Raw genomic sequence first — 13,778 nt, 5'->3', positions numbered from 1 at the left:
GATGGCAGGTTGATGTATTTGAATTTTTTTGTTATTTGCTATACATACATTAACAACAAAGTAACAACCGATGAATTATCAACATTACTCATGTATGTAGTAATACATCATCTTCATTTCTCTTCCCAGTAATTTGGCCCTTCGACGTGAAATCTCCTAAATTTGAACTAAGTTAACTATTGAGGGCTTTCAATTAGATGGATGTTTCCTCTTGGCATTAAGCCTTTTATGGGTTGTATGGGGTTGCAAAATGAGCCAAAATATCCGTCCAAAATTTTATGGGTTGGACTCAAAATAATTTAAATTGAGTCAATCAAAATCCATTCAAGTTCTAACTCATTTTAAAGGAATTTTTAATTTAGCCTAATTCAATTTCCAATTTCAATTCATTTTAAGACTCTTTACTTGCCCGAGTGTAAATATGTTCCATATTAAATGTATGACTTGTTGCCTATTTTATACTTCTAGAATTTTTATTTATATATTTGTGATTTATTTTTTTAATTTTCTTGAGTTGAAATTCAAATTGTAGTTATAAAAGCTAAATAACAATGTGTTAAAATTATTGAGATTGAGCGGGTCAAACTGAGCAGGTCATGATTCAAACCGAATTTTATTTCAATCCATTTTAATATCTCTAATTCCAATCTAATTCCGCCCATTGACACCCCACTTGTTTGTATCTAACTATTTAAATTTATGGACTATTGCTATCTCCCACTTATGATCGGACCCTTCTTCAAACCTTGCGCATAACGAGAGCTTTAGTGCACTGATTGCTCTTTTGTTATCTCCCATTTCATAGATATCAGACAAGTCTACCACCCTAAGCAGGATCGACTCAAAGCCAAAGCTACTAAGGCAAAGGCTTTAGGCTCCCAAATTTTTGGAGCTCCCATTTTATTTATAGTAAGATTGTACGGCAAATTTTTGTCAAAAACTATTTATTTTAAGTTAAAAGTTATCAATTTTTTATAGAAAAAAAATTGAAGAGAAGCTTTTAGTCATGCGATTGATTAACTGTACCATCAATTAAAAATATATGGTAAATTACTTATGAATATGTATTTTAATAATTTTGTGTTTCAAAAGCTAGAAAAAACAACTTCAAATAAAAATATATGTAAATGTTAGGGTAAGAAATAACTTTGTTAAATCATAGCCTCTGAACCTAAGCTTAGAGAGATAGTAAGAAATAGGTTTTCGACCTGATGAAGCTTAAGATAAATGGAAATTAAAATACATGCGAACAAAGAGCTCAGTAGGGTGACTATATATTTTTACACTAATGGATCACTTAAAAAATGGCCGTAATTACCTCCAAATATATATATATATTTTAAAATACAGTGAATAAATAAAAGTAAATGGTGAGAATAGCTTTAGGTCTTTATAGTTGATTTCGATTTATTAAGACAGAATTAATGACCCCAATAACTGACTTGTGATCAAGTTGCATGTTGAGATTGCGGCAGCACCATTCTAAACATGGTTCACTATGAACACGAATTGAAATTTTCCCAGGAAAAGTAAAGAAATCTAGAGTCCTTGATTACTTCTAATTGAAAACTAAACATGGCAAGGCTAGCTTTACAATATAATTATAATATATAATAATATAAAGCTGATAAGTGTGAAACAGAAAAAAAAGTTTGATTTTCTATGTTGCATAAAGGTCATCTTTAGACTTTAATTCATTGAAAGGACATGAAATTCTTCTTGTATATTTGACTTGCCTAATGGAAAGATATATATTCTCACTTGACTTCATCTTATCTCTAAGGTTAGATCACCTACGTCAACTATATAATTAACTTATTAGAAACTAGAAGAAGAAGAAAAGTCTAGCAGATGACTCAACCCTATTTGGGGGTCTGAATGACAGTACTTTTTGGATAATACTTCTTTAGGACCAGATATCTAATTAATGTTATTGCCTCATGAGTTTAAGCACAAAACTGAATCCCATCTGCCTATTTGTTGTCGTTGGCTTAAGGTATAGCATTCCCCTACCTTATGAGTAATGTGTACCTTATTCCACATTTTGATTTGTTTTGCATAGGTTATGTTTTTCTTTATTCAACTTGTAATACTTCAAATAGTTAATGACATATGAATATTTAATATTGCATCCACCTCCATAATGAATAACTTATAATGCGGTCATCAAACTAAGAAACAAATGTGGAAAAAGAAATACTCCACGTAGTCTTGTTCACATGACGTTGAAATGTTATCAATTTTTGTAGGAGCCAGATTTTTTTCAATCTTTATTTGAGAATGAAGCATTTTGAAATATTAATTATTTTTTCATACACTGATAAATAGAGACCAAATAAATAAATAAAATTATGCACTCTTATTTCATGCGAAGATTATATACGTTGTCATTTTTACATAACAATGTCTAACTTAGATTAAGATTTTATTTTTTCTTTCTAAACATCAAAAGCAATGTCTAACTAAGTTACAACTTTCTTTCTTTCTTCCCTTATTCGAAAGAAATTTTCGCATTTGAATCAGACATACATCAAATTTTGGCCAAAGGTCATGAATTAAGCTCCAAGAGATTTTTTTTCCTTTTTTCATATGTAAGTGTTCAACAATTCTAATACCTGAAAAATTGCCTAATAATTATGAGAACTCACCTAACAAACTTAATAAGTTAAATCAACTATTTTGAAGACAAAGAATCATTAGAAAACACATGTTATTTTGATCACTAATCCACCAAACTCATGTATACTCCCTATAATTATAACAATTCAAATCGAGTTCTTTCGCTAATTTACCCATATTCCTCTTCATTAAGAACTTACACAATCTTGATGCACATCAAATAACAATAATAAGAGTAGGATCGTTTCGATATAAAAATAATGAGGAGGACCGCTTAAATAAATAAAAAAGGTATAAAATAATTTGAAAGCAGATACTAGAAAGTTTTGGGTGAAAGCAAAAAATTTGAATGTTAAAAAAGATATTTGAAGTGTGAAATAAAAAATTGTGGGAGGAGGAGTGCATTATCGTTAAAAGCAAACATCTTTGATATGCCAATCACGAGATAGAAGACAAGTGGTCCAATTCCATCCAAAAATCCAAAACAATGTACTCTACTTCTCTCTCCCACGCACTATTTTACATCGACCAAACGCAGCCAAAGACGCAAACAAACAAAGTTTCAACAAAGGCAACATCAAACAAAGAGATAAAATAAAAAGGAGTAAAGTAAAAGAAAAAAAAGATGCCACTACACAACAGTGTCCACCACTATTGGATTCCCCTCCTTTGTTGTCTTTTTCCCCACTTACCTTACCCCGTTCCCCTTCCCCTTCCCCTTCCCCTACTTTTTCTACTTTCCCAACACATTTTTTTCCTCCATCCCAAGCTTTGGAATTTCCCTAATACCATTCCCATTGTCTTCTCCTTCTGTTTCTTTCTTCTTCTTCAAAATTCCTTCTTTCTATTCCACTTGTCTTTGCCAGCTTCAGTTTCTTGCACAGTTGCTCTGCCCTGGATTTGGTTGCTTTTGAAATCTTGAAGGGGCTTGTAGAGTATACAGAAAGATTGCATTTTTTTAAAAATCTTTATCTCCTTGCCCATCTCTGTTTCTGTCCTTTTTCTACTGTTGTATTTTGGGTCTGTAAATAACGAGTAGTGATAGTTGTTGAGGGATTTCACTTTTCCTTGCCCAGCTTCAATTTCTTATAGTATTCCTGGGCATCTGGCTGATTCAGCAAGATGGGGATTTAGTTCTTACCCATCTCAGTTCTCTCTGTTTCACTACTCTATGATAGTTGTTGAGGGATTTGACTTTTCGTCGCCACTTCAGGTTTCTGCATCTGATTTCTAGGTTTTGTGTACTTTTGGAATCTTTAAAAGGGGCGTGTAGCTGATTCATCACGATTGGATATTACCTATCTAATTGCTGAGGGTGCTCTGATTTTTCCTCTCAAAATGTCGCCGGAACTGGCGACAGTAGTTGATGATGGAGTAGAATACTGCTTTGCTATGGAGTACGATGGTCCACCTATAACCCACCATCTTCCACGGGCAGTACCCATCAATGTTGACAGGATCCCAGTGGCCACTGTAGTTTCACAGGTGCCGTTATCCCATAAGTTAACTTTACCAGTTGTTCAACCTATATCAGCTACAGATATAACCAAGAGATTTTCTAAAGATTTGAAGCGTAGTTCGGAATCAACTGTCTCTCCCACATCTGTTATAGCTTTTCAGAGGGTGGATGAAGACGATTCTGCCAGCAAAGAACTAGCTTTAGGCTCAGAGACTACATTGTCCCCCAGCTCTGTTATTGCACTTGACGAGAGAGTCCATAGTAATAGGGCTTCTGGTCTTTCAGGTCAGTCCAGTAGTTCTAGCCCATTGGAGTGTAATGGTGATGAGAGTGTAGGTGGATTTTCTGGTTTAATCAATGAATCCACTGACTTGGCATCTTCCTCCATTAGTCGCGATCATTCGCATGAATTGCTGGGAAGGGTGGGGAGTTCTGGTACTTTCAGATTTTCGAGTAGTTTTGAGAAATCTAGGGACTTGTCAAGGAGTACACACAATATGAGGGCTTCAACTGGTCGTAAAGACAGAGGCTTGGAGTTCAATGATTTAAGCCAACCAGATTGGGCCTCGAATGAGTCAATTTTGAGTCTTGATTATCCGTCTTCTCGTGTTTCTTCACATAAATATGGGGATAGCTTCAATGAAACTAGTTGTGATGTTAAACGAGCACCTGTTGTGACTTTCTGTGATATTGAGTCAGAGGATGAGGGTATTAATGAAGATGTTGGTGGTGCCGAGCCCGAGGTCATCCGACCAAAGAAAGAACCTGCAGTTAAGGTGAAGAAAGGGGTGTGTTATCGTTGTTGTAAAGGAAATAGGTTTACTGAAAAGGAGGTATGTATTGTTTGTGATGCCAAATATTGCTGTAATTGTGTGCTTAGAGCAATGGGGTCTATGCCAGAGGGAAGAAAGTGTGTTAGCTGCATCAGTTATCCAATTGATGAATCCAAGCGAGGCAACTTGGGAAAATGCTCTAGGATGCTCAAGCGACTGCTAAATGATTTGGAGATTAGGCAGATCATGAAGGCAGAGAAAATGTGTGAAGTAAATCAGTTGCCATCTGAATATGTATGTGTGAATGGGAGACCTCTTTCTCCTGAAGAGCTTGTTATATTGCAGAACTGCATAAATCCACCAAAGAAGCTAAAACCTGGGAATTATTGGTATGACAAAGTTTCTGGTCTCTGGGGAAAGGTGAGTAGAATTTCATTCTGGACATCATTTATTCTTTTTCCTCATGTTATGTTTTGTACATTGAGCATTAATCTGGAAGTTTAACCCAATAGTTGATTATATAACAGGAAGGACAAAAGCCTTCACAAATTATCACTCCTCATTTAAATGCTGGAGGTCCCATCAAGCTAAATGCTAGCAATGGAAACACTCAGGTCTATATAAATGGTCGTGAGATCACCAAATCCGAGCTACGCATGTTACAGGTTAATTTTTGGTACCTGCAAAACAAGGTCCAGTACTAATTCACTTTTTCTGTTTTAGACTGACTCTGTTGATTGCTTGTACAGTTAGCAGGAGTACAATGTGCTGGCAACCCACATTTTTGGGTGAATGAGGATGGCTCATATCAAGAAGAGGGGCAAAAAAATACCAAAGGATATATATGGGGCAAGGTTAGATTTGTATGCTCGATTTGAGTTTGTTATCCTTCTTTCAAATTTTTCCTTTGCTTCTAGTTAGTGTAGTCTCCATAGAAATGGACCTTGGTTTAGTGAATCATTGCTAAGAATAAGGATTAAATTTCTCCTGGTTTGCTCCTGTTTAACTTCAATTAGCATATGGAAATGGAGATTGTCCTTATTTATGTTCCATGATTGAGTTCCTTCTTGACTTATCAACTTCACATACTCAAACATGCAGCCATTTCTGGTGCTCAGTGAAAATATTTATCTTTTCAGGCTGGAATGAAGATTGTGTGTGCTGTACTCTCTCTTCCAGTTCCTTCAAAATCATCTAATACTTGTGGAGAGCAAGTCAATAGTGTGCTTAGTCAAGTGGTACCTGATTATCTAGAACAGAGGGCACTTAACAAGCTACTTTTGATTGGATATAGTGGATCTGGTACTAGCACCATATATAAGCAGGTGACTTTCTACTTTTTTTCTGGATAAAGTAATAAAATTATATTAATGTTTGGGCAAAACACATACCTGTATACATGAGGTATAACCAAAATGATACTCCTTGAGCCCTTGCTCTTTGCTGTTTTAGCTAAATATAATTTATATGCTCTCTCTCCACACGTATAACGCTTTGATGACCACCTTGTTTGCTTTCAATTATCCTGTTTCACAACAGCCTATATTCACCTGATTTATGTTAGATTAGGGACTGTCTGATCTTTCAAAAAGCATTAGTTATTCCTCCATCATACTCTGAGGAAGTGATATAGAGATTCATCCTTCTTTAGTTCAGTAGTAAAGCGGAAGAGTTCCTTAACTTCTGTTTTCTTGGTATTCTTGTTCCATGTATAGTGGACATGCAGTAATTTCCTCATCATATAGTTGCTTATCTATGCCTACTTCTTTGAGAAAACTGTTTTTAACTTATTATTATAATCCTGTCTGAGAGCAATTAGATGCTATTGGTCTTTTTTTAAGTATAACTTAGATATTTGTGTGGCCTATTGTGATGTTGTCTTACATAGTTTTCTCTTTGTAAAGACTTATGATGCTTTATTAATACTGTTGACCTGACTGATAAGAAGAATCACTTCAGCAGCACCTGACTTGCCTTTATTATGATCTTAAAAAATATTTACTGGATATATTGGAAGGAATGAGATAGTAGGATGTTAAAAGATATTGAAAAATTATATATTACAAAGATGTTGATCCGCAGAGGTGAAGAACTGGTTAAATTTTGTGTTTCTGGGCCAGTGAGTGTTTGTTATGGCACCTCAATTTTCTAAAGTGATGCCTAATTGTTTTGTGGGTTGTTTGCTCCATCTATATTATTAATTCAGCCTTTGATTTTTTGATTGAGGCTCCTATCTACTTCACACATGTTTCTGATTTTAGTCTTAATGGCAGTATCATTACTTGTTTTTGTTCCTTAGAAGGTAGGTTTTGTATTAGGAAATACTTCTATTTGTGCTTCTCTACGAATTGATTCCCCTTGTTTTCTTGCTCGCTTGTTTTTCTTAGCTTTTTGAGTTGCTAGTTCCCATTTAGCCTTATTATGCACCTTGAGTTTTTGCCCTGTCAGATTATCTTTGTTTAATGTTGCTTCTACTATCATTGATTGGTAAATTAGGCAAAAATTCTTTACAAGGATGTTCCTTTCTCGGAGGATGAGAGAGAACACATCAAACTTTTGATCCAAAGTAATGTGTATGGATACATTGGTGTGCTGCTTGAGGGACGCGAGCGCTTTGAGGAAGAGAGTTTGCATGAATTGCGAGAGGGTTCTTCGTCCTGTGACTCTGGAATGACAGGTATTACAAACTCCGGGCTCCTCATTTTAATTGGTTCCATAAACAGTCGTGTGGTATTACAAACTTTGGGCTCCTCATTTTAATTCGTTCCATGAAAATAACCATCTGCATGCCATCATGTTTATTTCCCCTCAGCCTACTTGGTGAACCTGGATTTCTTTCAATATACCTCTTAAGTAACAATTGTAGCTCATGACATCAGGTGAGAAGACTGGGATTGAAAAGAAAACATTATATTCCATACCTCCTAGACTGAAAGCATTCTCAGATTGGCTTCTCAAAATAATGGCCACGGGTAATCTAGAAGCCGTTTTCCCAGCTGCAACACGGGAATATGCTCCATTAATTGAGGAGTTGTGGAATGATGCAGCCATCCAGGCAACTTATAAGCGAAGAAGTGAACTGGAAATGCTTCATGACATGTCTTGTTATTTCCTAGAGAGGGTAAGAAAATCTCGTGTGGTAAATTTGCACAGTTTGATGGTGTCACATTTATGCATAATTGCTTGCAATCGTTATTTGAAGGTTGAAGAATGTGTGGGTTGCGTCTTGGATTCTTCGTTTTATGTGTCAAAGTCTACAGCTATTTCAGCTCCATTTCACGTTTGCACTCCACATATGTTTTTGAAGTTTTCTGGCAGTTTAGCTTCTTACTATCTTTTATGGTACTTTAGTGAACTAAATTGGTTTGACACTGAATTAAATGTTTGTTTATTCCAAGTTTTGAATAGACCTTGTGATGACATAGTAGCATTTGGTGGGTTATGTAACTGTGAGTTCCTTGTTGATTCCTAACAGATGATGGGAAAGATCTTTCATTTTGTTGCTAAATATCTCTGCATCTATTGTTTTCCTATTTCAGGCAGTTGATATTTTAAAAACAGACTATGAACCTTCAGATGTGGATATCTTGTATGCTGAGGGTGTTACTTCTTCCAATGGACTTTCATGTGTGGACTTCTCATTCCCAGATTCAGAAGATTATGATAATCTTGACAGCAGTGATCACCCTAATTCTGCGCTCAGGTTTGTAAACACTAATTACCCATACTTTTCTTTTTGACAGAGAAGTGGAATAATTTTGAAAAGTATAACTTAACATTTGGTTTATCACCCTTGCACTGCCTTTGATGGGGAAGCACTTTTCATTGACTTACTACTCCCTCACTAGTGTGGAATGACCTAGAATCTATTTTGCTCGGATCTTCCAAAAAAACATAACCTTTGGAGTATCTGACATGCACCTGGCCAGTCATTTTTGAAGGTTCCAAGCAACATAGCCAAGAATGGAGTGCAACATAGTAAACACATTTCATTTATGATGTTAGTACACTGGAAAAGAGACCTATCTCATGTTACTTTTACCTTGTCAAAAAAAAAAAGGGGGGGGGGGATCCATCACACGGCTGGTGCAACAATCTTGGGTCCATTACAAGTATTTAATATGAGAATTGAAAGTGAACCATTGGGCTGGGATTCTCACGTAGCTAATCCTCCTGATTTTTCTATTTCTAAATACTGGTGTGTTTGAGAACCCTTCTATGCAGATAGTTGATTTTAGGGATCCATTATAAGTATTTAATATGAGAATTGAAAGTGAACCATTGGGCTGGGATTCTCACGTAGCTAATCCTCCTTATTTTTCTATTTCTAAATACTGGTGTGTTTGAGAACCCTTCTATGCAGATAGTTGATTTTAGGGGTCCATTATAAGTATTTAATATGAGAATTGAAAGTGAACCATTGGGCTGGGATTCTCACCGTAGCTAATCCTCCTGATTTTTCTATTTCTAAATACTGGTGTGTTTGAGAACCCTTCTATGCATATAGTTGATTTTAGGATCCTCATAAATGAAAATAGGGTGAATTGAAGTTATTTTAACCCCCTGTCATTTACAGACTATGTAGAGGCATTGTGTTAAAACAATTTTATTTTTTCTGATACTCAGATTTCAGCTGATTAGAGTACAGGCAAGGGGGTTCATTGAAAATTGCAAGTGGATTGAGATGTTTGAAGACGTTCGTGTCGTTATTTTCTGTGTTGCCTTAAGTGATTACGATGAATATGTTGTTGATGAAACTGGGGAGAAAGTGAACAAGATGTTATTAACCAAGAAACTTTTCGAGAGCATCGCGACTCATCCAACCTTTGATCAGATGGACTTTCTTGTCTTGCTAAATAAGGTTGATTCGTTTGAGGAGAAGTTAGAACGTGTTCCTTTGACCAAATGTGAATGGTTTGACGATTTTCATCCAATCGTAAGTCGTCATCGCTCCAACAGCAACTCCAGCAGCATCAACCATAGTCCCTCCGTGGGCCAGTTGGCATTTCATCATGTTGCAGTAAAATTCAAGAGGCTCTTTTCTTCTCTCACTAACAGGAAGCTGTATGTTTCACTAGTAAAAGGTTTAGAGCCAAAAACGGTGGATGAATCGCTCAAGTATGCAAGAGAGATAATCAAGTGGGACGAAGAGCGGTTGAACTTCAGTTTGAGTGAGTACTCATTTTATAGCACTGATGCAAGTTCCTTCTCACCTTGAACACACGACAGCTTCAAAGAATTCTTTTTGAAAGAAAAGTTATGTCCATAAGATGTGTTACTGTAGATATTGATATGGTAAAAGAAGAAAACAAAGCAGAGTCGATGACCAGATGACTGAAAGACGTTTGCCAATGAATGAGTAAAATCACTTATTTTTACAGAATAGATTTGTAAATGGCTAATCTGGTAGGATCTTTTGTACAATTAAAGAACACGAAAGATATAGCTTTTGCTTTGGCAATTTTTTGTAATATTGTATGCATCCCTCGGTGATGGTGATCAAGTTGTAGAATATAGGTTTTAATCAAATTAGAGTCGAAGATGCTTGCTAATTAAATGCTCTGTATATATGCATGTACACTTAGCAAGTTGGCTTACTTCATGCCGTTTAGTATAAGAGTTGAGAAACATTTGATAGTTTTCATAAATTTTTAGGTTTTTAATTTTATGAGCAATAAAATATACCAACTTAAGAAATTAAAATTGTATTCCCAAATAAAATTTCAATTTCAAATCAATCTAATTTTAAATTCGGTCCAAAATGGCCCCAAGATAATTTGTTTTGATCCAATTATAGTGTTTTTCTTGTTAAAAGCGACTGAATCATATATCATCACTTCTCACCTATTATAGTAAGCTCACTGCAACACTGTTCACCTATTATAGCCAAGAAAAGACTGTTTTTAACCAGTGTTATTGCTTAACACGTCAAAATCTTCTTTATGAAGATCAGTACTATTGGCATTAAAATTAAATTATAATGTGAAAACTTAACCCCTCGTTATGATCAAAGCCATTTAATAATTCCTCATAAGGCAAAAGACTAATCAGAGATGAAAACTCTGAATTTCCATTAGTATCATATGCCACATTCTGAAATGGTGCTCACCTTGTGAAATAAGGAACAAAATAAGTTCTTTCCATACAAATTGCCAATTTCTAATTCGAGCCATCTTCGACTCTTTGTACTATTAAGGCAGTACTCTGAGCTCTGCAAAGCTGTAAAGTTATTTCAACATAAACTAGAAATGGTAGCTTATTATTTGTAGGAGACGTCAAAATATTCTACCAACAAAGAATACAATTATAAATTCTTCCTCAAAAATATCAAACTTTTGTTAAAGAAAATGGCTACAATATGTGAGAGATCCAGAGTGCTTGAAAAACAAAAGTACTGGGAAGAGTTCGACAAACAACACAAGTTCTTCAAAATAATGATAAATGATTTCAGGCGTAGATTGGTAAGTTAGAGTTCTCTCTCAGATTTATGATTTACTTAGAATTTGTTGCTGACACATTTGGATTCTTTAACGCAGCGCATTCCACACAAGTTTGTGGCTTGTTTTAAGAACAGTTACAAACTATTGGGCCAGAAGATTTTAACAGGCCCCAGTGGCAATACATGGTTAGTTGAGGTTAAGAGAACAGAGGATGATGATTATGTTTTCTGTAATGGCTGGGAGATGTTTGTCAAAGATCATTGCTTGGAAGAAGCAGATCTGCTGGTGTTTAAAATGGATGGTTTTTCAGCTTTTGATGTCATGATTTTTGATTTAAGTGCTTGTGAAAAAGAGACTACCTTCTTTGTCAAGAAAAATAGGAACCCTTGTAAACATCCAGATGAAGTAACAGATGAACATACAAGTGAGCAACAGAGTAGTGAAGATGAACCTTCAAATGAGGATGATGATGATGATGCTGATACGTATGAGGAGGATAACATACAAAGAGGGCGAAAATCATCACGTGGAAAACAGTATCAGTTCCATTCAGTTCAGGCTAGTAGAGGGAAGAAAATAAAGAAAATCTTGGTAGCCAAGCAGGACAATAGGAAAAGGAAGTATACACCTATGTCATCACGCAAGATAAATGTTGAACCTGGTTAAGTTTTACTTACCTCTTCTTTCAATTGCACTTTTATTCTTTGAAATTTATCTACATTGTTGGATTCTGATTTGGGGAAATTGGTAGTTCAGAGGAAAAAAGGCCTATGTTTTCAAACAGGCGCCTGGTTCCGGAGAAAGAGAGGATGAAAGCTCATGAACTGGCCTCAAGACACACATCTTCTGTGCCTTCTGTTCTGATGACAATGCAGCCTATCCATGTCTACATGGGCCAACTGGTATTTTCTAAAGTTTAAACCATTAGCCTTAACTTGGCACCTCTATATATGTTGAAATATCCGTTACATATGTGCTTATAATAAATTGTGAATCCAGTAACATTGGTGGCAAATGAGGGTTGCAAGAAACCAAGAACCCAGAAAATTCAAATCCTAAATCCGCAGCTGACAACAATAGATTAGAATACAATACAGGATAGTGTAAATATTCTTTGCATCGCCAGTGTATACAAGTTAAGTCCTTTTCTGTTTATAATAACATTAGCTAAAATAATAGTATATAATGTTCATGTCGCAACTGTTGATTTATCTCTACATATTCACATTAATACCATATACTAGCAACCCGTCATAAGTCCAATAACCAAAGCCTTAGTAGACAGTACTGTGTTTTTGAGCTAATTTTGGTAAATCTTGTTTGTTGAATACCAGAAGCTCCCAAAGGAATGGGCACAGAAGAACATGAGGAAGAAATCTGAGACAATTAGTCTGAGAATCCCTTCAAGAAGAACGTGGGCGGCCTCAATTCGTTGCAGAAAGGAAGGACTGGTGATTCAGTCAGGTTGGGAAGATTTTGTTATGGATAATAATCTGGAGGAGTTTGATATTTGTGTATTCGAGCTTGCTCAAGGAGGAAAACACAACTCAAAGCTAGTTATATTAGATGTTTACATATATCGTGTAAAGAATGAGATCATGAGACCACTATAATTCTAACAGCACATCTAGCTTTGCTAGTACTTTGTTTATTTACTTTGACAAGTTTGATTTGTTTTTGAGATTTAAGTTTGTTATGTGCTTCAGATTTCAGCTGTAGACAAACTGAACTGTTATGTTTTCTTGTTTCGTGAATGTTAATCTCTGAGATTTCAAGAAGTTTATTCAGTATTATTCTATGATGTACTGTATTCTAGACATAAAATGTTCATGCAAATCAAACAACCGAAGAAATGTTAAAGACAAGTCTTTCCCCTTTCAACGTTGTCCTCCTTTTTGATAAACTAAATTTCATCAAAAGTCAACTATTTAAATTGTCAACACCTTAATTATTTCATGATTACATACCCATATAGATATCAAATCACTCTATCCTTCAAAAATTAGATAAATAGATATAAAAAAATCAATCTTTGTTTTTCTGTCTATTGAAATTTGAATATGATTTTCTTGTGAAATTTTTTCCTGTTGTATATTTGTTCTGTCTTTCTATGAAGAAGAAGGATTAAAAATAAAGTGTAAGGTGGAGTTCATCTTGCAAAAAAATTAATAATAAGTGTTTTGATGGGTGTTTGATCATGTTTTATTGTGAAATTTGAAAAAATAGTCTTGTTTTCAAAGTGAACAAATTACATTTTAAAATTGAAGTTGTGTTTGATGATGAATACAAATTTGTTAGAATATATGAAAATATATTCTGATAGATTATAACAGATTGTATATATTTAGTTCCTAATATAGAGATATTTAGTTTTTTTAATTATAGCTTAATTATACTCTTATATTTGTGTATATAAACTATTGAGGTTAATGAAATAAATCAAGAGATTAATTTCTTTCAAAATTGAAGTTATTTTTAAATTTTTAT

General features: G+C 34.9%; 2 protein-coding genes across 2 annotated transcripts; both read left to right on the top strand.

The window, feature by feature from the left end:
• Positions 1-3,346: 3,346 nt before the first annotated feature.
• Positions 3,347-10,429, top strand: LOC129872258 (extra-large guanine nucleotide-binding protein 1). The gene is made up of 8 exons (XM_055947176.1): positions 3,347-5,271; positions 5,379-5,516; positions 5,601-5,705; positions 5,991-6,176; positions 7,348-7,528; positions 7,731-7,972; positions 8,391-8,554; positions 9,478-10,429. The coding sequence occupies exons 1-8, from the start codon at positions 3,958-3,960 to the stop codon at positions 10,067-10,069; spliced, it is 2,922 nt and encodes a 973-aa protein (XP_055803151.1). The 5' UTR covers positions 3,347-3,957; the 3' UTR covers positions 10,070-10,429.
• A 701-nt stretch (positions 10,430-11,130) lies between these two features.
• Positions 11,131-13,069, top strand: LOC129874301 (B3 domain-containing protein REM16-like). The gene is made up of 4 exons (XM_055949561.1): positions 11,131-11,312; positions 11,388-11,952; positions 12,048-12,193; positions 12,626-13,069. Exons 1-4 carry the CDS (start codon positions 11,199-11,201, stop codon positions 12,902-12,904), a joined length of 1,104 nt encoding a protein of 367 aa, XP_055805536.1. The 5' UTR covers positions 11,131-11,198; the 3' UTR covers positions 12,905-13,069.
• The last annotated feature ends 709 nt before the right edge of the window (positions 13,070-13,778 follow it).

Source organism: Solanum dulcamara, chromosome 11, assembly GCF_947179165.1.
Source record: "Solanum dulcamara chromosome 11, daSolDulc1.2, whole genome shotgun sequence".
Lineage (NCBI taxonomy): Eukaryota > Viridiplantae > Streptophyta > Magnoliopsida > Solanales > Solanaceae > Solanum > Solanum dulcamara.
This window is presented reverse-complemented; position numbering and strand designations above follow the sequence as displayed.

What these genes read in the sequence shown, in the direction of transcription:
- LOC129872258 (XM_055947176.1), top strand. Translation starts at nt 3,958, where the DNA reads ATGTCGCCGGAACTGGCGACAGTAGTTGATGATGGAGTAGAATACTGC. An exon ending in TTTCTGGTCTCTGGGGAAAG is followed by an intron (nt 5,272 to 5,378) that starts GTGAGTAGAATT and finishes ATTATATAACAG; the next exon opens with GAAGGACAAAAGCCTTCACA. An exon ending in CTAGCACCATATATAAGCAG is followed by an intron (nt 6,177 to 7,347) that starts GTGACTTTCTAC and finishes TTGGTAAATTAG; the next exon opens with GCAAAAATTCTTTACAAGGA.
- LOC129874301 (XM_055949561.1), top strand. Translation starts at nt 11,199, where the DNA reads ATGGCTACAATATGTGAGAGATCCAGAGTGCTTGAAAAACAAAAGTAC. An exon ending in ATGATTTCAGGCGTAGATTG is followed by an intron (nt 11,313 to 11,387) that starts GTAAGTTAGAGT and finishes TCTTTAACGCAG; the next exon opens with CGCATTCCACACAAGTTTGT. An exon ending in ATGTCTACATGGGCCAACTG is followed by an intron (nt 12,194 to 12,625) that starts GTATTTTCTAAA and finishes GTTGAATACCAG; the next exon opens with AAGCTCCCAAAGGAATGGGC.